Here is a 23511-nt window from a genome sequence, read left to right on the forward strand (position 1 = left end):
CCTCCGCCCCGCCGCACCAATCGCCGCCCCGGCCCCGCCGCGCCTCGCCCCCCCACACTGCACCGCGGCGGCGCGCGCTGCTGCCGCCCCCAGCGCGCCGGCGGCCGCGCCGCGCCTGCGCCGTGAGGGCCCCGCGCGGTTCGAGCGCGGCGGGAGCGGCGGGGACGGAGCGGCACCGGCACCGGCACCAACCCCAATCCCAACCCCAATCCCAATCCCAACCCCAATCCCAACCCACTCGGAGCCGAGGGACCGCCGCCGCCAGCGCCCCGTGCCGCAGACCTCCGCCAGCTCGGGCCCCTGGCTCTCCCCGCGGCGCTATCCGCCCCGGCTCTGAGGCTGCCCGTCCGCCCGGGGCCGGTTCGCTCTCGTCTCTCGTTGCGCTGGTCACGGGCAGCGAGGCAAGTTTTGCGCAATCGCGTGTGCACCGTTCGCTTCTCGGTCTCCCTGCCGGGTGCACAGGACTGCCCGATCTCTGATAGACGCCGTGTGAGAGATTTTTGACAAATAATGTGCAGCAGGTTTTTCCAGTTTTCATATAAGGCAAGTCATGAAGCTTTTTGTACTTCATGAATGCATACAGAAGTCCTCACAAAAGAAACAACTTGTTATTTTTATCTAGTGAACACAGGAAGGAGCAGTGTGTGAAATGTACGTCTACATTTCGAAATTCAGTTTTTTCTTTATAGTATTTTTTCTTCTTTCCTTTTATTAAAAAAATTTTTGCAAACAGTTTTCATGCCTATTTAACAGTGTTTTAATATTAAATACTGCTTTAGCCTTATGCATGTTCCCAATGGAATGTAGTATGTGGAGTTGCTCTAAAAGTGGTGCTGACGACGACCTGCTGGCAAATGTACAGTCATTGCAGATTCAGCTGAGGAGAACTGAAAAAAACCTACAAACTGTAGAGAAAGAGCTTTCCAGGTATGAGCGTGTGTGGGAATGAGACCCTCCTGTCCCTTGTATTGTGTGTGATGGATTGTATTGTGTGACTCTTGTATTCTGTGTGATGGATTACTGTAATTAGCTCCTTTTGTGCTTTTCGTCTGAATAGCCTTTATGAGCAACCTAATAAATAAAAGGAGTAGTGACTCTTTGCTCTCCCTCCTCACACTAGTACTAGTGGACGTTACAGCCACTGCTTCGATGAGGTGATAGACGTGCCTCTGGAGGACTTCGCACAGCCCAAGTACAACTGTCAAGGCTTTTGCAGCTGTAAGAATAATTCTGGTAGAACATCTCGCCAGGATTTCCCAAGAAAATCCAAAGTAAATATTTCTCTTTGTTGCTTCTTTTTATTACTGCGTCTTTCTAGTCTTGCTGTGTTTTGGAGCATTTTTGGCTGCTGGGCTTGGAGTAGATACACTGTAGCATCTGACAATGATATCAAGTGGGCACTATTAAACGTGGTTTCACTTGAGTACATTTCTTCCGCCAAGTTTCCGCTCCTGCCTTTCAGTGCTTGAGGCTTGTAAGAAAGATGAAGTTTTTAGCAGGTCCTGTTGCGATAGGACAGGGGTAACGATTTTCAAATGATTTGGATTAGATGTAACAAGATGTAACTAGTGTTTTACTCGTGAGGGTGGTGCAACACGGGAACAGGCTGCCTGGAGCCCTGGTAGATCCCCCATCCAGGGGAACATGCAAGGTCAGGCTGCTGAGGGATCTGAGCAAGTTGGTCTACTTCAGGTTGTCCTTGCTCATTGCAAGGTGGTTGCAGTAAATGACTTTCAAAGTTCCCCTTTCAACCCAAACTGTTTTTGATTCTATGACGTATTTTTACGTAAGTATATATATGTGTAAACAAATGTATTTTTATGTCTAGTCTTGCTCAGTATCCACAACTTTGGATAAAACTGTGGAAGAAGATGAACATCTTCAGGAGAAGTTGGATGCCCTTCATCAGCAAAATGCATCTTTGACTTCTCAGAACCACTACCTAAAGAACAGAGTGGAAACAATGAACTTTGAATTGATGCAGTCAAAAACAGAAGTATGTATTTTTAGTGTATTCATCAAAGAGAAACACAAATCCCAAGACACCGAGTGACCATGATTTTTGAGCTTAGAATTCCAAGCAGAATGTGTTGGGTTTTGTCTTAATCTGTATAAGTTTAATATTTAGTATATATTAAATAATCAATATTAATCTTGGACAGAATAGTTTGTAATCTGTTTCTCCATGGGCAAAAACAACTATATTAATTAAGAATTCCATCTACTTATGTTCCAAAGTTTAGTCTAAAGACAGTAAGACATAGAATGAAAAATACACCATGAAAGAAAATAGTTCAGTAATGCATTTAGTACTGTACATTCACGTGTCTGAGACATTAATAGGAATAACAATGGCACAGTAGTAATTTGTCTAGGAAATGAAAATAGTTCATCTCTCAGGTTGGATTAATATTACTAATTTGAAAAAAGTGAAGGTGAGTTAGAAGGGAATATTGTAACTAATAAATCATTACTGATTTAGTGTACACTTGTCTGTACAGTTTTGTTTCAGGACTATGTTTTATTTGGTTTATATATAATATTAACAAAACATAGGTATGCTTAGTGGGGTTTTTTTTGAGAAATGTTATCTCCAAAACAGAACAAATAAATAGATAAACGAAATGTTTGACTGCCTGGCACTGAAAGGAGGAATAGTTGGACAGAATCTTCTGGAGAGAGACAATATCAGCCTATAAAGAAATCGTTTTGCTAGACAGGATATCACACTGCAGCTGGAAGGAACAATGGAATTAAAGTGGTGTAGATGAACAAACATAATTTACAGTAGGGTTGAGAGCACTGCCATTCAGTAAGCAGATTGTTCTGTTGTTTCTCACCTGCAAATGTTAATGCATGTTAATCTTATATGCAGATATTAATGAAATCTCAAATATGTTTGTATTTCAGATTTCATATCTTGAGGCCGCTTTAGCTACACATTTATTCAGCATTCCGAAGTTGAAAGAACAGATTGTAAATTTGGAAGCAGAAGTTTCAGCTCAAGATAAAATTCTGAAGTAATGTGTACTTTGAAATCAATATTTTATTGTTGTCTTCCTGCTAGTCCAATCTCTTTTTAGGGATGAATAATTTCTGGTACTGTGCGGGTTATGTAATCTGGGGTCTGAAATTTTAATTTCAGAGCTGTTTATAGGAGGAAGGAAGTGGTTAATTTGCCCTGAATGTACTTCAAGAAACAGAAAAAAATAATAAACACTGGCAAAAGAAACCTATTTGTAATGTGGGCTGAATAGGAATGTGCCCTTACAACTGGATTTGGTGACTGTTTGCTACATGACCACATATTCTCTTGTAACAAGCATACGTATTTCTGAACATGACCATGTTCTTTGTAACATAAATGATTCTTTCTTCATGAATGCACTAATCAAGGCAAATGGCCAAATAAAGCTGATGTAAATGCTGTTCAGAGGTGTCAGGAAGACATAAAAAGAAAGTAAAAATACTTACGTTAACTTTATATTTTAGTGTTCTTTCCCAGTCACAACTCTTGGCAGAGAACATATGATTTCTATGATAAGAGCTCATGACGCTAAGTCAGCTCTCTGGGTCCTTGGCAGTTGTGACCCCTGGTGCCTATTGATAAGTCTTAGACACCACTCCAGACTGCAGACATACTCCTGGGGAGTCTGGAGACTATGGGTGTTCTTAACTTAGTTTTGAATTATAGCATGTTTGTTTATCACTTCTGGAACATTGTGTGTGCTAAAGAATAACAGAAATCTATTTTATTTGCAAAAAATTTTTTTTTAATTATTATTTGTTTATTTGCTAGAGATGCAGAAGATAGACTAGATCAAAATCAGAAAACAGCAATGGAAAGAGAACACATGTTGCAAAGATATGAAAAGGGCTATAAAGATCTGAAAATTGAGTTAATTGAACAAAGCAAGCAAGGAAAGAGGTAATGAATTAATTTTAATAAATGGAGCATAGAATAATAGAGCATAAGTGTTTATTTCCTTTGGCAGTTGTTTGCTTTGTGAAATCAAATTACTTTTCTGTTTTAAGGATGTTATTTTTAAAAAAAGGAGAAATTCAATGGGAAGGTACTGAGTATTTAAATGTGTATGTGTAAAATCTTGAAATCAGATAGTAGTTGCAGGCTGGTAGCACACACTAGTACCCAGTTTATCAGCTGGGTTTTTTTCCTTCAGAATAGATGTACTGCAGTGGAAAGTCTCAATGTGCAGAATATCTTTTTTCCTGAATTAATTTTTGTCTTTGTCTTGCTAGAACCTGCTGTGTATTCTCAGTAGCTGGTATTCAGTAGTATTCCTTGGTGTGAGGAAAATGACAAAAGAACAACATAATCAAGAGAACATTTTAATGTTATCCTTAATCTCACCTGTCTATATGATACTGTTGAAAAGGTGTCGTAATGCCATCTCAATCCCTATTTCCCTTTCCTGTTGCCTCCTTTAGCCTAGTTGCCCTGTCACTACTGGGAGGGTTAGGGAATTTGACTGTTGGAAATTGCTATGAACATTCCTATCACCTGCAAAATGTAATTTTCAAGAAGTGAGTGGAATAAATAAAAAGATCCCTACATTCCCTATTAATGTCACTGCATTACCTGGGGCAAAAAATTACCTGAATTAATGGCTTGATAAAGCATTTCTTGAACCTTTTAAATGCAAACTCTGTTTGACTTGTGCCTTTACTCATGAAATTGACTCTAACCTTATGGCAAGAAAACCTGAAACACTGTGGGGCTTGCAGTGGTGGTTGAAGAAATGTTTTGCTTTATGATTGGCGTTCGTTGAGAGCATGTGGGGTTGGAATTAGCTGTAAATGCAAATATTTTTGTACTTCAGAAAAGTTGAGCTTCTGCCAGGTGTTAAGTATGATGTTATGGTTAGTATCAACTATTGTTATGGTTTACTTTTAATCAGTAATTGCAACAACTTACTGTTCTTTACCCAGGGGAACTGAAGTGCTTTAGACTAATGCTATTTCGTTGTTCTGAAGTGCTTTTATCCCCTTCTCTGAATACTTTTGCCATCTCCAAATGGACACTGCTCCTCATGCTGGGAGGCATTGATCTGAGGGTGGGCTGTGCTTAGGTGAGGCACTGCCCCATCCCCAGCCCCCTTAGTGGGAGGGAGAGATGTTATTGAGCAGCAGCAATTCTTGTGTGCCTGCGTTGGCTGAACAGACTGCACCCCTGAGCTGTGCTGAGGTTACTTCTTCCCTAAGCAGTAATGACAGGGGAAGGGGCAGGGCGTGGAGTGATAGAGGGAAGCAGTGGAGAGTCTGGGTTGTTTCTTGGAGCAGAATGTGATATCCGGGGCTTGGAAAGTTGGAAGAAGAAAGGAAGTACCTGGAGCAATTACTATAGTAGCTGTTTTTAGTAACTGGAGAGGATAGTTACATTAATGTAGGTAATGTAACTATCTGCAGTTTGTGGGTTTTAAAATTGGTTTGCATCTTTTGCTTGGCAGAGCACAACAGCAAAGAAATGAAGCTTTGTTGAATGTGGAGGAGCTGACAAGAGCTTTCACAAAGTATAAAGCAGAAATAACTGAAAAATTAGAAAAGGTGGGAGTTTTTTCTTCACTTGTATTTGCAGTTGTGTTAAGATGTTTCTTGCAATAGGCCAGGCAGCTAATAGCAACAGGTTCATTAGTGAGTCAATCGTTTCCACTTGTGGATGGCAAAGTCCTAAAAGAGGTGGGACAGGGTAAGCAACTTTTTGTGGTGACAAATTCAGTTATATAATTTTACACTGTCTTTGCACAGTTTGTGTCTTTGGAATCTGCATCTTTGGCGTATCCTAATACTGCTGCTATTTCTTATGTCTCCTGCTTGCCAGCTGGGAAGTTTACATTTTAAAAATACAACATCCTTTTAAAAGCTTTTTCCTCCATGTGTATCAGCTGTTCAGTGAAACGTGCTGAAGAAGACCTAAGATGAAAAAGAAGTCACCTCCTGAAGTTCCAACAATCAGAATTGTTAATCGTTCCTGCCTTGTGGGAGGAGAAAATACAGTTAGCTCTTACAGAGATTTTTCTTCTTCTTTCCCTGTGGAACAAGGTTGCCAACCACAAATATGCCCTAAAATATTATGTTAATTTTTTCCTATATGACAGAAAAAGAAAACTTCTTTGCCTCTTTCCTTCTCTTCACAATAGTGAGCAACAGTTTTATCTACTGACTGACCACAAAGAGCATAGTGTTCATAATATTCTTTTGAAAATAATCTCTTGACCATAGAAGCTTAGTTTATTGCTGTACAGTAATGAAAAAAAATTGCTTTTTAAGGCTAAAGCTGAAGAAAAAGTCTTGGGAGAACGTTTAATTAATTGTGAAAAAGAAAAAGAGAAGTTGAATGAAAAGTGTATCAGCTACAGAAAGGATCTAGACATCCTAGAAGAGCAACTAAGGTATCACAAAGGCATTTAAAATTTCTCTACGCAGTTGTTTTACAAGAAATTGCATATTGCAGTTGTCACTGTGAATGTTCTGCTCAATTCGTATTAGTTCAAACCAATACATTTCTACTTATTTTCTGTAACTAATTTTTGAGCATTTTAATCCCACATGCTACCCTCATTCCCAGGAAGAAGCTGCCCCCCCAAGCCTTCTGGGGCACTGGTTCCCTGGGTGGTTGGCTGCCCCTGAGGGCCATGGGCTGCTCTGGTTTGCTGTGTGCGTGTGCTCTGCCCCTGGCTGCTCCTGTTAGCACTGCCCTGGAGGTTCCCTTGCACTGCCAGCTGTGGCTCCCTGCCTGCAGCTGGAATGAGGGGTACTCTGGGCACCTGATGGGGAGGCTGCACTCAGGCCTCAGTGGAGGTTGTGATGCTGGCTGCAGCACACAACCAAAACAGTCAAACTGGGTTTTGACTGCTCTCTGTCCCAACTCCAACTGTTACAAGCTTTTATGTTTCTTGTATATTTCATTTCAAGCTGAAGACCCTTTTCTTTCAGAAGTTTTTTGGTAAATCATTAATTGATTTTTATGAGGCACAGATATTTTGGGGTTATTCAATTTCCATGCTTTGTCCACACTCACATTCCTGTCTTAATTGTTGTTCTTTAGGCAAGAGTGGGCAGTGTATGAACACCCTTACATTAGCTTGAGCTTCCTTAGTAAGTCTCTGCTTCTAGTAATGAGGATGCCTTTTAAATGTCTTTTTAGACAATTAAATGAAGAGAATCACAGTGCAAGAGTAGAAATTAAAGCTCTAGAGGCAAAGAACATTGAAATGATATCCATGCTGAGTCAGTCTGATCAGAAGATCATCAAGCTTGAGAGTGAACTTTCTGAAAAGGAAATAGTGCTTGAGGAGAAAAACGATCTAATAAGTGAAAATGAAGAGCTGAGAGCACTTACTGCACAGCAGCATAACCACTTGAAATTATGTCGTCAAGAAATACAAGATTCAAGGGAAGAGCTCAGCATACTAGAAACTATTATTGCTCAGTTGTCTTTAAATACATCTGAAGAGGTAATTGATATAGTCTTAACAGTGTATTATGCTTTGAGTAATTTTAAGGATTGAGTTATCCAAACTTTTAATATCCTGATATATGTGTCTTAAAATGTATATGCCAGTATAACACATGAATTAATGCTGTGAAACAATAAATGGTTGATTTTTCATTGACCTTTGCTTTCTGTTCACTTTTAGTTTAAATGGCACCATTTCAAACACCAGCTATTGAAATCCTCAACAAAAGAAGCTACCTCTGAATCTTGTGGTGAATCAAGTAAACCTTTGATTGCAGACCTAAGGTATAACTTTCTGGTTACTGAACTATGGCAAGAATAGGCAAATAATAAGGTGCTATTAGAACTAGCATGTAGAAGGAATGTTAAATAGCTGTCTCTTCCTTTATAATAGCATTAAACTGGCAATGAAAGAAGCAGAACTTCAAAAGCCTGGTGCAAACTTAACTGTCTGTACTGGAACTGAGCATCTTTCTAATGGTAGTGAAGGACAAGAAAACAGCAGGTTATGTGATCTGGAAACAGAGCCTGTCAAATTGATCAGAAATCCAGGAGGTAAGTTTGCTGAAATAGCTGTGCAGTTCTGTCTCATTAATCCAGAGAACAGAAATGTTCTGCAAAGGTTCAAGTTGGTTTTACAGCAGATGTGCTTTGGTTGAATAGAGAATGTTTTGCCACCTTGGAAACTGTCACGTTTTCCAGGCACTATATTTCTTTCTTTTGCTGCTTAAGTTACTCATTCAGCAATAGCTGAGCTAGGAGATGTGTTGAAATGGAACCATGGGGTTTTTTTGTTATGCAGGTTGTGCTAAAGTCTCTGTATTTTTGTTGACTCTTTTCTCTGTATCCTGCTGTCAGTGTTTCTCTGATTGCTTCTATCATTACTGTTAGGACTGCTCCATTAAATTACCTCAGGGCATCTATATGGTTATACTGTCTTTACTCTGTTTGTTTCTTGGGGTTTTGTAGGGGTTTTTGTTTGTTTTCACGAGTCACTGCTTTCAGTTACATTATAGGTTTGCATGTTCTTTTATAAATTAATCCTAAATTTATTTTTTCTACTTTGAGAGAGGAGAAAATGTCAACAGTTGGAGCTTATAAGCAAACAATTTGAAAAGGTGAGGCAAAAATTCCAGAAAGAGATAGAGGAGCTACGCACTAAACTGATAAAAGCAGATGATGAAAATTCTGCCTTGAGGACCAGCATGGCTCAAAGAACCAGTCAATTTCAAATCATACAGGAAGACCTATTGAAGAAGGCTTCAAAAACTAGTAGCTTAGAGAGAGAAGTAAGTTTTTTAATAGCACTGAAAAGAATATGCCACTTTTCCTTCAGTTCAGTAATCAAAGGTAGTGAAGACAATAGTTATGAAAAAGCTGCAACTGCCGTAATAATTTTAAAATCTGATCAATTTGAGAAAAACTCAAATTAAACTTTTCAGCAAGCAGAAAGATTCAGCAGGCTTAATTTGTTAGTTGTGTGAAATACTCTTTTAAAGCTGGTGTGTTAGTAGGCTTTTCTGCTACAATTTGATTTGTTATGTGGAAAATATGCACAGTCTTGTTGCTTTGGTGTGGTTGAATTAATGGGTAATCTGAGGAAACAGGCTGAAGGAACAGTTGTATTTTTCCTCATTTAATGTTACTGTAGTTGCCAGAGATGAACATTATTACCAGAGAGTCACAAAAGAAAAAAATTAAGTTTCAGCTTTTGTCAAGGTGAATAAATTAAATTGCTAATGTTTCCATTGTGGTGCTAATGTATTTATAGAGTTCAGCATTTACGTTCATTATTTCCTAATAATGAATGTAAATGTTATAAATATGCAAAGCTATTTCACTGATAATTAATTGGATAATTGGTAGGTAAATGGTCCTGAATTTTTCTCTGTAAGCAATAAAATATAATATTTCAGCAAAATCAAACAATTTATTAGAAATACTACTGTAGTAGCTAAAATGGAATTGGTGATTAGACAGCGCATACAAATATTTAAATAAAACTGAAACACTTGTCTACATGCTGTTTTGTGCCATATTTAATTTCAGATAAGAAAGAAATCTTCTCAGCTTTCTGCACTTGAGAAACAGCTAGAAGAAAAGACTGTTGCTTATTCCACTGCTGCAGAAAGAAATGCTGAATTGGAACACAAACTCATGGTAAAATGTTCTCAGTGAGAAACCACTCTTATTTAAAAAGACTTAAAAGTTTAACTTGACAGTAGAATTCCCTGTATTCAAAATGTGTGGACTTCCAGATTTGCTTAAGTAATTGGTGTACATTTTAGGAACACAGGTTTTAAAAATGGAATCCTGTTTGAAATAAAACATCCTCTTTTCCCTGCCCTTGAAAGTGGTAAGTCATTAATGAACATGTTACGTTTTCCTTGTGGTCACATATGCAATGAAAGTACTGTTGAATTGCCATTTGTTTCAGTGAAATACATGTAGCTTTTTAAATAAAAAAGTCTTTAAAATGGTATTTTAAAGATTCTATCTATCCATATGGACACAGAATTTCTTTTTGTCTTTGTCAGGAGTTATCTGTGCCATAATCCATCTTGGCAGACATCTTGTCTCTGTAGTGGCTCCATTTACTGACACTGTGTACCTGTGGTATAGGTGCAACATCCTTTGAGATGACACATGCTCCGTGTAACTTCAGAATTTTGTTTGTTGTTCCTTTATGAAATCTAGAAACCAGATGATCAAATAAAACTTTAATATCACAGCCAAACATTTTGATTAAGTCCTTTTATTGTTGTAACTTCCCAGGGAAAAGACAGACGCATTCATGAGCTGGAAACAACTATCAGTAAAGAACACGAGAAAAAAACTTCTGCTTTTGAAAATGAAAAGTTGCTTCACCTTGAGCAGCACAAAGAGATGGAGAAACAGATTGGCCTAGTAAGACCTTTATTGTGTGATAGTATGTATGAGTGTTCTACCCAGTAACTTTTTCCTGTATTAGTCTTGTGATTTTGAGACACATCCATTTAAAAAGTTATGTTTAAAAGCTCTTTCTTCTCCCTACATTCCCTGATTTTAGTACATTTTCCATCTAACCAGCTATACAACTTTCCCTCTGAAATATTCATATCCTGCTCAACTGAATAATAAAGGAATAAATGAATAAATAAGGACTTAGGAAATGTACTTTTGTTCTTTGCTCCAAACACACAGAAAAAATGTATGGCTTTAGTTTCTACTGGGTTTAAAGCATGACAACTTCTAAAAATATTCTCATTGGCTGAATCTCTGCCAATCTGAGCCTTATGAGCATCTGTGTTCAGGGAGAACTGTTGGGGGTTTTTCAGTCTCTAGAGAAGAAGTGTGTTTCTCCATGTGATTAGAAATACAACTGTGGTTATTTCTAGCTGTTTTAAAGCTTCTCATCTTTTAGTAAAAGCTTTTTTATGCATGTCTTACTGTCTTGACTGGTGACAGACAATTACACACTGTCTGCCCTCATTCTCCTCTGGATTTAAGATATTAAGTGCTGGGGATCTCTTGATAATTTTAAGACTGTGCAATACTGCTGATGGCAGTAAGGTATTTAATTTTCATTATAAAAATGATGGGTGAATAGAACAGAATCACATATTTAGATTAACAAATTCTTATTAAAATAATAAATTACTATTTACTTATGGACAGCTTCAGAAAGAGCTGGAGGAGAAACATCAACAATTCATTGAACAAGAGAAAATAATATCTATTTTACAACAAGAGGTTATACATAAACAGCATCAGATTGAATCATTGGATGGGCTGCTAATAGGAAACAGAGAGGTAAGGTTGGCTCTTAACTTTAAATGCAAATCAAACAAGTGACTAAAAATAACGAAAAGCATATCCATAAATACATGGGAAAATGGGGGAAATGAAAGATGTTTATGTTTTTGCATCTTAATTCTTGTTTGAGTAATTGACTGAATCTGTTGTAGTCACCAATTACTGCTACAATATATTGTACAAGTTTTAATGACCTTTAGGTATTTTCTGTCTTAGCATTCCCTTTATGCCTCTGGATTGCCCCTTGGGCTTCTTTCCCTAATGAGAGGAAAGAGATCTGGATAAAGAATGATTGCATCAATCTTGCACTTTATGGAAAACCAGTAATATTCTAGTATGATAGTATTTTATTCCTTTTAATAATGCCTGCTGCTGCAGAATGTGAAGAGACATCTCTCAGCAACAAAAATCACTTTGGAGTATCATGTGCAGAAATACATTGTGCAAGCAATTTAGATACACTGATCTGCTTTTTTTCCTGATTCTGAGCTTTTATTAAAATGCTTATGACATTACATTAATGTTACATAATATTTATATTTGGTTCTCTTGAATAATAATATCTGTCAAAACAGGAAATGGAAAATCAAAATGTCAAGAAAGACCAAGAATTGAAGATGCTGAAAAGTCAGTTAACAGAAGAAAAAATCAAAGTTAGTAAGCTCTCTGTAATGTTCAAGTAATGGTTTTAAAGTTTGCAGTAACAGTGCATTTCTTTCTGTCTTTTATAGAAAAACTGTTTTATAGAAACCTGTTTTATATAAATTTGTTGTAAGTAAATATTCCAGAAGTCATTTATCTGAAGTATTTCTTTTTTATCTGTTGCTTCATTTTGCTTTGTTTTCTTTTTTTAATTAAAAGAAATATGATGAAACCTACAGTAAGATATTATGCAATACATAATTGCTTAATGTAATTACTGTAGTTACAAATAGGGCAAAATTGTGCTTATTGTATTCTTTTAAAAGTCCAACACGGTCTCATAGAGCTAATTTATATATCTTTTTGGACTCCATATGTCATGTATTTTAGATACATGTGATACTATAATGTTGATTATGTTTTTAGCCATCTCTAGCTCTTCCTTGTGTTTGCCTGATAAACATTTTCCATGGATGAGAAATCCTAGCATTGAAACCAAATGGTTAAGAAAAGCTTAATTACTGTGTCTTAAGATTTCTGAGGGTTTGTTTGTTATATTTTTTATCAGTTCAAGTTTATAAGGTATTTGTTAGAGATTACTCAATCCTGAATGAACGTTAAAAGTGTAAAATAGATTGACAGTGTAGACACTGCTCAAAGCTCTTCCTTTCCCTTTAGGTGAAACTCAGGCTCTGTCTCAGTGCAGAAAGGGAAATAATGCTGCTTGCTGACTTTTTGAAAAGGATTGTATTAAGATCTGAGTGGGTTTTTTGAAAAATGTGTGTCAACTCACCTATGGTGATAATTCCAAATTTATTTATGCAGTTCCATGTATAATAGAACATGATGGATTAATGACTGGGTATTGACCCTATGTTTGCTTTTAAATTGTAGCTACCGACAAATGCTGGCATATCTTTTCATAACAGATAGTCTCATCTGATATAAACACAGTCTAAAGCATTATAATTTTGAATTTCACAAATGATTTTAATTTTTGAAGACTATTTCAGTTTTAAAGTTTACTATAATCTGCCGTGACTGTTTTAATACTCTTATGATAAAGTGTAGCTTTTCTGATGTTTTACACAAAGCTGTCTTTTAATACAATTTTTAGATCAGTTAATACAAACCATGCCATGCAATTTTCAATAATTTATTGCATTCACCCAGGTACGACAACTTGAGTCAGCACTAACTGTATGTAAGGAAAAAGTTGCATTGTATTTGAGTCAGTCACAAGAAAACAAGGAGATGTTTGAAAATCAGCTGAAAGAAAGGTCTGAAGAGGTAACAGGTTGTTTTACAACTCTTCTGTATTGCAGAGAACACTTGTTATGATTGATTTAAGCTAAAAGTTTGTGAAATGACAGCTAAAATTTGCAACAGTACTTTTGAATGGGAAGTAAGGTGGGAAAAAATTATACATTTTGTGAGAGTAGGTTAAGGGAAAAGAAGCATTAAGATAAATGAATTGTTGAAAGAACTAGCAAAATCAGAATAATGTGAAACAAAGCATTATCTTGGAAAAAATTTTGAGAGCACTATTGCAGTATAAATTTAAGTGCACAAAATTGAACTGTTTTTCAACTGTCTTAATGAGGAAGAAGTCCTGGGCATAAAAAAAAGTTTACCTCTAGACCCTGAGTTTTATCATACTTTCCGCTATTACTTAAAAGCAAGGAAGAGTTAACTTTAAATATTAGAATGAATTTTTACTTGTTGGTGAACTAGTTATCTAGCAGGGTGATCATGTCAGGCCTGCCTGCTGAGAGAGGCTTAGTCAAGTGGAGATTGCTGGACCCTGTCCAGGATTAGCTTGATGGAAGCTGTGTGGTCTGTGTCACACACAAACCTTTGGTATTTTCTGCTGCTTCCTAAGCCCTAAACACTGTTGTTCTTATACTGCATAGGAAGGGAGGGGTGCTGTGTGAAACATCAAGTGTAGCAAGTGAGGCTTTATAATTGTGACCACTGCTTTCATAAATAAGTTCCAGTCAGTATTTTTCCTTGGAGTGAGCAGTTGGTGATTTCTTGTTGATTCTTTTTTTTTTTCAAGAACACTCTCCCCTGCCCCTCCCCTCCCTTTTTTTTTTTTTTTTTTTTTTTTTTTTTTCTCCTCAGAACAGTTCCATCTGGCATTCAACACTGAGAAACCAAACTATTCAACATAAAAAAGTTAGGTGCTCAAAATTGCTTTTTTTTTTTTTTTAATTGGAATTACTATTGTCATATAGGCAAAAAGAAATAAAGGGGAGGCCTGAAAACAGAATCTCAAGGGGAAAACCAGGACTTTCTGAGAAATAAAGATGACTGGCAGAAGGAAAAGTAGTTCTAACTAAAAATCTGCTATGTATGTTTTTAAAATACTGACAAGTTATATTTAGCAAGCAAGAATCAAAACCTGGGACTGACTGAGAGGTTACTACTTTCCTTACTTTATAGAGCGTAACTCAATGATGAATTATGAGGTCTGTTATGTACTGTTGAAACTCTAATTAAACTAAATTCAGACCCAAAATTTTTATTGAATCACAAGTGTGATTGTGTGCTCATTAAGAGAGAATAGGTGACGCAACTGCAAATAAAAATGTTTTATTGTAATGAAAAATAAATGTCTTTTCAGCTTAATTATTTACAGAAAGAAATAAAAATAAAAGGTCAGAATATTCAGGACATGAGTGAACAAAATATTCTCCTGCAACAAACTTTGCATCATCAGCAGCAAATGTTACAGCAAGAAACTATTAGAAATGGGGAGCTGGAAGACAATCAAATTAAACTTGAAAAGCAGGTACAGTATGGTGAGAAGTGTCTACATATATAAAGAAAATTAAAAGCCTTATATATGTTTTCATAATACCTGTAAAATCTGAATTTTTTTTGATAACTGAGTTGATAATTATTATTTAGATCTAAAATAAAGAGTTTAGTGGCTTGTTTTATCTTAATCCAGGTTCTGAGCTATCGAAAATTCTAGTTAGCATTAGGGTGGCTAGGTACTTGGGAAATCAGGCCCTAGACTGCAGTTAAGGAGAGGTGCTTTAAAATTCAGAAAGTTGCATCTTGTTATATTTACTGTTTGTAAAATAGAAACAATTTGTCTTTCAAATGTGCAGTTTTAGTTTTAAATTACATACATACTGTTAAGAAATCTGTTGTGTAAAAACTCTCCCTATCTGAGTTGCAAGACAAGAATATGTATTTCTTTGGTATGCAATTTGAAAGTACTCTTTAAATGACATTTTAAATAGGTATCCTATTTGGAAAAAGAGCTTCAGAAGCAGAAAGCATGTGCAGAAGATGAGTTGAGAAAGGTGGAGGAGAAACTGTGCCTAGCTGCTCAGGAAGAAGATTTAAACAGACAGAAGGTGGATGAGCTTAATTGTACAATCAGGTAGGTTTAGTACAAGTGAGAGGTGTATTCTGCACATTGGCATATGGATCAGAACCCTTGCTGTCTGAAATGCTGTTCAGCTGTGTGCTTACACTTCAGTCTCTCTGTGAGTATCAACTGGAAATCAGAAGGGAAGCTTCTGGCTAGCAGAGGCATGATTTTCTGGAACAGTTTTCCAATGGAATTACTGCATCTCCTGGCAACCTATTTAGCCTTAAATAGCACTTCATAAAGCAGTTCAAATCATACCCGTATCAGCTTGCTTGTAATTGTAGATGGTACATTCTACAGGAGCTTGCTAGTCTTAAAGGATGTAGTTTTGATTACAAGAAAAGCCTACTTAATATGACTTTTATTTCTATTTTATTCACAAACACTTCTCTTAGAGCGTGTTGCTCGTGTTATTTCATGGTTCATTTTGTTCATTTTGTGAATTTTGTTCTTCTTCCTTCTATTAGACAGATTAAATTGGAGATGGATCAGTGCAAGAATGAACTTACTGGCATGGAAAAAGAAGTAGTGCAATTAAAACAAGATGGTGCAAACAAAGCACTGCAGATTAATCAGTTGGATACTGCTCTGGAAGAGGCAAGATCAGAGCTCAATAAAAAGGCAAATGAGGGTAATTTGGCTATTTTGTTTCCTTTCATTAAACTATTGCTCAGTGTGTATTAGACATTTTTCCTTCCCCTCCTTTCATAATCAAGTACATGAGAATCAAAAGATGATAATCTTTTGAAACCCAAACAAAAGCAAACCCAAATGAACAACATCCCCACAACCCAAAAAAATCACAAATTTTTCACATACTTTTGCAAATTTTGTGGTATATACCTTCACCCCAGGTGAAATGTCTAAGTAGTTTCCCTGTCAATTGGTAATGCACATTCTTAATGTAGTAGTCAAATGAGACACTTAGCTTTAATAAAGGCATATGTTATTCAAAAAATGCAGCTCTTTGAAACAAACAGAAAACCCCACAACTCTGTGGAAATAACTTTCTAACCCATCTTCTTCCATTTAGTTTAATTGTACCATTGTTTTAAGCTAGAGAAATACTAACAATTTTACTTTCTTTTTTGTTAGCACTACATGTTCAGTTACTATACTGTGTCTGTACTGTCTCCTTGGCAAGATGTTTCCAGATATATCCTTATGTTTCAGGTCAATTGTTGATTATAAACTGAATAAAACTAGCAAATACTTAGGTACCTTTTTTATGAGTAGTCACTGTTTTTCTAGATTGTCCTTGAAAATAGTGATACTGAAAATTTATTATGACCACAAGTGCTAGTAGGTAGTGGTGTTGCACGAAGATCCTGATGTACTGATGATTAAATATTCTCTTTTGTGGTGTGTGTGTGTAAAATAGTGAATGATTTCAAAGATAAGATGCTGCAAACTGAGACTTGCTACAGGAAAGCCTTACAGAAAAAAGCAGAACTGGAATCTGCATTACAGAATGCCTGTGGAGAATTAAAAATCACTTTAACACAGCTTCAGGAGTTGCAAGATGCGTTGCAGAAGGCACAGTCCTCTTTGGAGGAGAAGAACATTGCTATCAGGGATCTGACTACTGAGCTCAGGTGAGCTGGTATCTTTTCCATCATGAAAACTTAGTTATGTTGGTTATTCCTTAAGAACAGCAAGTAGTTTGGATGGGATTTTTAATGTTCTTAGCAGCTCTTGAAAAATTTTAGGTGGTTTGTGGCCATCAGATAACTTGATACTTGAGATCCTTGGCTCATTTTTAAGTTCTACAAGTGGTGCTGAATTCTTTCTGGGGAATTCTATTTTAAAATCTGCTGAAATTATTTTCTGAATCCTAAAGCTGTGAAGTAATAAGAATAGTCTTTCTGATCACAAATGAATGATGCTTTCTTTTTAAAGAATCCTGATATAACAAATTAAATAACTTGAATAATGAAGTTATTAGGAATTCCCCACCTGGAATATAATTAAAAGAATAAGTCTATTTGGGTTTGTTTCCTTGCAATCAATTCACTTTTAGGGTAATATGCTTTAAGTAGGTAATAGATCTCATGATTTTCAAGCTGGATATTTGAAGCTAAGCAGCTAAATGTGCATTAAACACTTAAAAGTATGAGAATTTCAGGTATTGCAAGGATGAAATTGAAGACAAAAAGCAGGAACTTCTTGATATGGACCAAGCCCTGAAAGAAAGGAATTGGGAACTGAAACAAAGAGTAGCTCAGGTCAGATAATTTTTAATATTCCTGTTATAATGATAGGTAACTTATAAAAAGCGTGGTAGGTTTGTTTACTTTGATGTATTTTCTTAAACTGTACTGGTTACTACAGTCACAGTGCCAGCCTCAGACCAGCTGTATGTTGCTGAAGCCTTCTGTAGCAGGAAAATCAGAAGCCTTATTGCCATAACCTGTCCCAGGATTCTTCATGAGTGATAAAGTTATGGGACAGCTGTTCTCATCTTGATGCTTGCTAAAAGGAAGGAAAGATCTGTGCTGAAGGGTGCTCGGAGATGATAGATTCCTTTCCTTGTTTGCACTTGAGCATATTTGATTCATATTAAAGCAGCCTCTAAATATGAAATGGTATCTTTGTTATGAATAGATTTCTGTAGCTCGATTGAAATATTTTTAGTCTTTTGGTCTGGCTTCAGGATTTGATTCCGATCGTGGGAAAGTTCTGCTTCTGTCACTTTATTATAAGCCTCTTCCTGAAGGAGTTACCAGTCTTTGTATTTAAGAATATTTGAGGTTCAGAGAGAAGGAGTGGGGATTTGAATAAATCTGTTTAAAGAACTGACACTGTAAGGAGGTCAGATCTTACAATGTATTTTTGCCACAGTACCGTGTGAACTGCCCCAGGAAATCATCAAAGCGTTTGACAAATTGAATTTTTTTGGTTTGGCAAAATTTGGCACTTCCTAACAAGGTGGATTAGTATAATAAACTACACAAATTTCTTTTAAAGGAGAACTAGGTTTGCATTGTGTGTATGTGAGGACCTAACATATTCAGTCATGGACATTTTCCCCATTTTCCCCTTTTCTTTCTACACTTGGCCACTATGTAAATGAAATAGCTAGCGTGTAGCTTTATATTGACTACTCAAGAGAATACTCTTGAAGTTACAAAGGATTAATTTCATTCACTTTGCTCTCATAATTTGTAATATAGTTTCTTAGAATCTGCATATTAGTTCAAATTAAAATATTTCCTTGTCTTCCTTTTTTACCTCTAGATTACACAATTGGATATGACAGTTCGTGAGCATAAGGGAGAAATGGAGCAACAAATAATTCAATTACAGTGCAGTTTAGAGAAGTCAGAGTTGGAAATTAAGGAATGCAATAAACAGGTAATTCTTCATATCAAAACCACAATTTCCCTAACAAAAGGCAGCTAATTCTATGAGAAAGCCTGGTCCTGACACAACAGCTAGCCAGATTTAATCTAGAAGATAAAAACTTTTTTATTGTAGTGACAGCGAAGGAATGTACCAATAAAAATAGATGTTTGTCAATTAAAGCTATAAATTTTGCAAGGCTATAACAGTGCAAAAACGAAAACCTATTTTTCACTTGATATGATACCACTCCAAAACTGCTCTTTTAATAAAGGAAAATGTAGACAAAATAAAAAAATTGACAGAGGAATCCAAAGTCAGGGTTAATGCTAACAGTATTTGTGCGTTTTCTTTGGTTTGTGTGTGTGTGTGTGTTTGGGTTTTTTTTAAAATAAAATTGTTCTGACTTTGGTAAAATATTGGTTCTGATTTAATTGCATTTTCTGTTCAGATTGAGAGCTTAGAGAAGAAACTCCAGCATTCTAAAGATGAGCTTCGTAAAAAAGAGTTTGAATTGATCCAGAGAGATCAGGAAATTAATCAGTTGAAGAAAAGAATAATGAAAGAAAACAGCATAGCATAGAAGCTCTTGGAAAGGTAAAACATACCTGGATAGACAGCAAATTATCAAATTTTAATGCCATTACTGTACTGCCTAGAGGAAATTATATGTTGTCTCGTTAGTGTAAGTGTCAATTCTTCCCCCAGAATCATTGTATTTTATATCCTAGTGTTTGCTGAATCTTAATCTCCTAAAGTGAAACTAGTTCAATTATTTAAAATTACAAATTTAATGGCACACTCTTAATTGTCGGCTTTCTGTGGAGAAATCTGATTACCAATTATCTTTAGGGACCTGATTTTCTGGCTATGGATGATACAGTCTTCCTTGAAACAAAACAAGGCAATATGCTGTATGATGAGAGTTTCTTATCACTTAGGTGCCTATCCGGTGGAAATTATTGCATCAAAGACCACTGAGTGAGCTCTAGCATGCTTGGAGGAATGAGAAGTGAGAACTTTTTGGCCTAGTGAATGGGAGTGTGTGGAGGGAGTCGAGAAGACAGCTAACTGTGAATTATACAAGTCTTTGCTTTGGTCCATGAATCCATTTCTACAAGTACAAATGGGATCCGAGATAAGACTTTTCTTGCAGAAATAAGTTCAGTCAAGGATGATTCCAAGCTAGAGCTAAACACCAAAGCCAAGATGGCCTCTGCCACTTTGGTTGTGCTGCATTTTTGTGTTTGTTTTCCCTAGGATGAGATATCAGAGGAGCCTCATTTCTGTGTAAACACCAAAGGTGTTTGGCCTGTATTCCAGGTCATGAGGGCTTAGCTGTGTCACAGCTGAATATGAAGCTTGTTTCACTGCAAATTAAAGCAATGTCAGCACTTGCATCTTGAATTCTGTTAGGTTATTCATCAATAACCTCAAGAACAGGAAAGTGACTGCTGCTACCTTTCACACATATAATTAACAATTTCCAACTTTTCCTAAGGGGTGATTCTGAAAGGAAAAATTTCCTAGCTAACCCCTGTACAATTGCTGACTAGACTCTTTCTTTCCAGACAAATTATCTTGTTTTTTCTAAGGAATACCAGGTAGGAAGAGGCCTAAGAATGATATAAAAAGGCTTTGAAAATAGACCTACTCTGGTCGTGTTCCTTCCAAGACTTGGGATAAGGAAATGAAATTTTATTTCCATTGCCGTGAAGTAGATTAAAACTGCCTGGATTTTGGAAGCATTCTGTGTAAAACATGAAATACATTTGCAGAGGGCTTCTGGCTCAACTTAGAATATTGTATAGTTCCTTCTTTGTTTAAAAATTGAGTATATTAACATAATGTAAGAAAACGCTTTATCCATTAGTAACACAATGCAGATTGATTGACCAGTCTTCCACAGAAATTTTCTGTCCTGGTTATAAAAAATAAATTGCCTAATCTATCTAGGGCAAAGGGGTGGAGAGGCAGTGTGTATATCTTGCCCAGGGGTACAGTCTGTCTCACTCTTTGTTTTCTTAATACATTGCCTTCCTTGCTTATTACAAAAAATATATTAGTTCAGGGAAGGAATTGCTAGGAGGGTTAATTTGTGTTCTGGTCCACTCTGTCCCTTTGGGACTCATAAAATAACCAGGTCATAGAGTTTTCAGTTGAATCATTCTTTGTTCTTATTCTGCTTCAATCTGCAGTAAAGATTTTGTAACAATACAGCACTCAGCTACCCTTAGAAATTGTAAATAGTCCAAATAAAGGAACTGAAAATATCTTGCTGAACATTAAAAATGGCTTTTTCATCTTTCTGGGAAATTGAAGTAATTTTCTTTATTTAAAAAGAATGCAGATTGGACTTACAGCAAACTAATATTTTGTGACCATAATTCCTTTTGAAATGAGAAGTAAAATTGTATTAAAATGGTAAGTAAGAAAAAATTAGTGCTTACAATGATTGACTTTTCAAAAAAGTGATTTTACAATGTTTTTGAAAAATCGTGCATAGCATAAAAGAAATTAGGAATTACTGTAACAATCTTTCATTTGTTAGCTGTAAGCTGCTTCTATGTTACTTCCAAGTGTTTCTGTACAGTACAGCATTCCTCATAAAGAAGAAGCACCTAGCTAAGCATGGATAGATAAACAGAGAGCCAACATAAGCTCTATTTAAGTTTCTAATTAACAGGAACCTCAGTATAATATGATGTGAAATAGTAGAGGCTGATAGAGTCTCTTGTGGTGCTCCAACACTAGCTAATGTAAACATGGCTGCTGCGTATCCTATACTAAAGACACCCAAACTCTGTTTTTTTCTATAAATGAACTGTTGTATAATTAGATCCAGAATATACACTTTTTTTTTTTTTTTTTTTTTAAAGGAGGGGTAGGAGTAGTAAAGCCTAGAAACTAACCAAAAAACCCCTAACCTCAAACATGCTGTGTTTGGCTGCATTCATTTCTGTATACAGCTTACAGTCATGTTGTATTTTTCTTGCTCGGGTTTGGTGGACATCATAGGCTTTTCCCCTCTTGATCCTTGATACTGTTGTTGGGGTTTTTACAGAGACTTCCTGAACTGTTAGCAACTTAAGAACAACAATGCAATCCAATGTTAAACCTTCAGCTTCATGCAGAGGAGTTATTTCAAAAGACAGTGCTCATTTAAACTGCATAATTTTTACAGGGATTTGCATATGAAGATTTCTTCTCAGAAATATTCTGCATAATGTTTTCCTTCATATCTGCTGGAACAAAAATGCATTAATAACATAAATCAGCATTTGAGATGGCAGTTAGTTTTCTAGAATTTGTAAGATAAAATTTAATAATGAAAAGTAACATCTTGGTCCAAATTGATTTAGATATGGTAATCAGATTTTTTGTTTCAGGGGCAGGAACTGTGAAGAAATGACTGCTGCTGCCCATTGGACAGGAATGCTGTTGCTGGCACCATAACTGTGCAGTCACAGAGGACACTTTGAAGTTGTATTTCTAAATAAGGAATGTAATTATTTGTACTGAAGCAGATGACAACCTTCTTGTTTTTCCAACTGAGATTATTGCCTTCATATAATAACATATTAATTTATCTTTTATACTTCAGAATAAAATGTATTTTAAGTTGTAGGGATAATTGCAGCTGTCATCTTTTTCCAAGGTTTTTAAATTGTGTGCTTGTTTAATATCTCACTTCTAATTAAAAGCACAATGGTACTATCTTATTAGCAATTTTTGTTTGGGAATATTTTATCCTTTTTTGTGTGCATGCAGTGTTGCAGACACAACATCTTATTAAAGTTGATCTGTTTGTAGGATGTTTTGGGACACTGAATTGATCACAGACGCTGGAAAAATCTGCTTGCTTTTCTCCAAGCAGTGTTTTTAAGATGCACAGGGTTCTGGGACAGGGCCATAAAGGTTGAGTTTGTTTCTTTTGACATTTTTAATCAAATAAAAATCCATACAAAAAATCCCATTGATTAAATTTACATCATAACTATGTATTCTAAAACATTTATTTTCAGGTTTCCAAAAGTACTACACAATTTAGCTGGTACGGATGGCTAGTGGCCCCACTTTTATATTTGCATAAGCATCAGAAACTGCAAATATGCTTTTGAGGCCTCAGTCTAAGACTGATTAATGCACACATGATTTGTGTGCATTAAGACATGTGATTCATACCTCAGAAATCGAGTTAATGAAGTAATTTAATGTAAAGAAGAGGAAAAGAATTGAATATATTTCAGTTTAAATACCAGGCCTCAGTTAAATGTGTTTTGAATATTGAAAGTGTATCTTAGCCAACAAACCTATCCAGGGTATTCCAGAAACTCTGCAAGTGGCAGTTTGTTAAACTCCTTGGGCAGTACTGGCTCTTTCACTTTATGTAAACACGTTCCACAATGCCACATGTTCTACGTTAAATGGTTCTACAAAACCAGCCACACATTCTGCTACTATTGACAAGTCAAGATACAGATACACTCATCATTTCTGCAGTTTCAGATAGTTTATTCTGCTATCATGAAAATTATGATGTGACAAAAACCACTGTTACTTACAGAAATAAATATATTGTGTGTTTTAAATCAAGCTACTTCTCTACATATCTGTAAAGGGAAAACCTTAGAATTAGGCTGACTAGTGCAGTCATTGCAAAATAAACTACTTTTATTTTTTAACTCTTTATGCACATTACTTTGCCTTCAGCCTAGAAGTGTATGCATCAAATTTCAGACAGATTTTTTTAAAGCAGTGGAATATATAAACCCTTCAAACCAGAATTTCAAGTGGAAAATATAACCAATCTTTAATTACAGCTGCATCACAACACTAGTGGAATTCCACTAACTAGCATTATATA

The 23511-nt window shown here is 36.1% G+C and overlaps 1 protein-coding gene across 1 annotated transcript; it reads left to right on the forward strand.

Annotated features, from left to right (window-relative positions):
* Window positions 1–117: 117 nt before the first annotated feature.
* CCDC18 (coiled-coil domain containing 18) lies at window positions 118–22459 on the forward strand. The gene is made up of 25 exons (XM_066325213.1): window positions 118–651; window positions 780–927; window positions 1121–1271; window positions 1829–1996; window positions 2911–3020; window positions 3800–3928; window positions 5469–5565; window positions 6289–6410; window positions 7166–7475; window positions 7659–7762; window positions 7872–8032; window positions 8546–8766; window positions 9527–9637; window positions 10253–10384; window positions 11135–11269; window positions 11848–11925; window positions 13088–13204; window positions 14541–14708; window positions 15169–15311; window positions 15770–15933; window positions 16684–16897; window positions 17428–17527; window positions 18540–18656; window positions 19096–19241; window positions 22034–22459. The coding sequence occupies exons 1-24, from the start codon at window positions 570–572 to the stop codon at window positions 19225–19227; spliced, it is 3414 nt and encodes a 1137-aa protein (XP_066181310.1). The 5' UTR covers window positions 118–569; the 3' UTR covers window positions 19228–19241; window positions 22034–22459.
* The last annotated feature ends 1052 nt before the right edge of the window (window positions 22460–23511 follow it).

This window comes from Sylvia atricapilla, chromosome 9 (assembly GCF_009819655.1).
Source record: "Sylvia atricapilla isolate bSylAtr1 chromosome 9, bSylAtr1.pri, whole genome shotgun sequence".
NCBI classification, from domain to species: Eukaryota; Metazoa; Chordata; class Aves; order Passeriformes; family Sylviidae; genus Sylvia; species Sylvia atricapilla.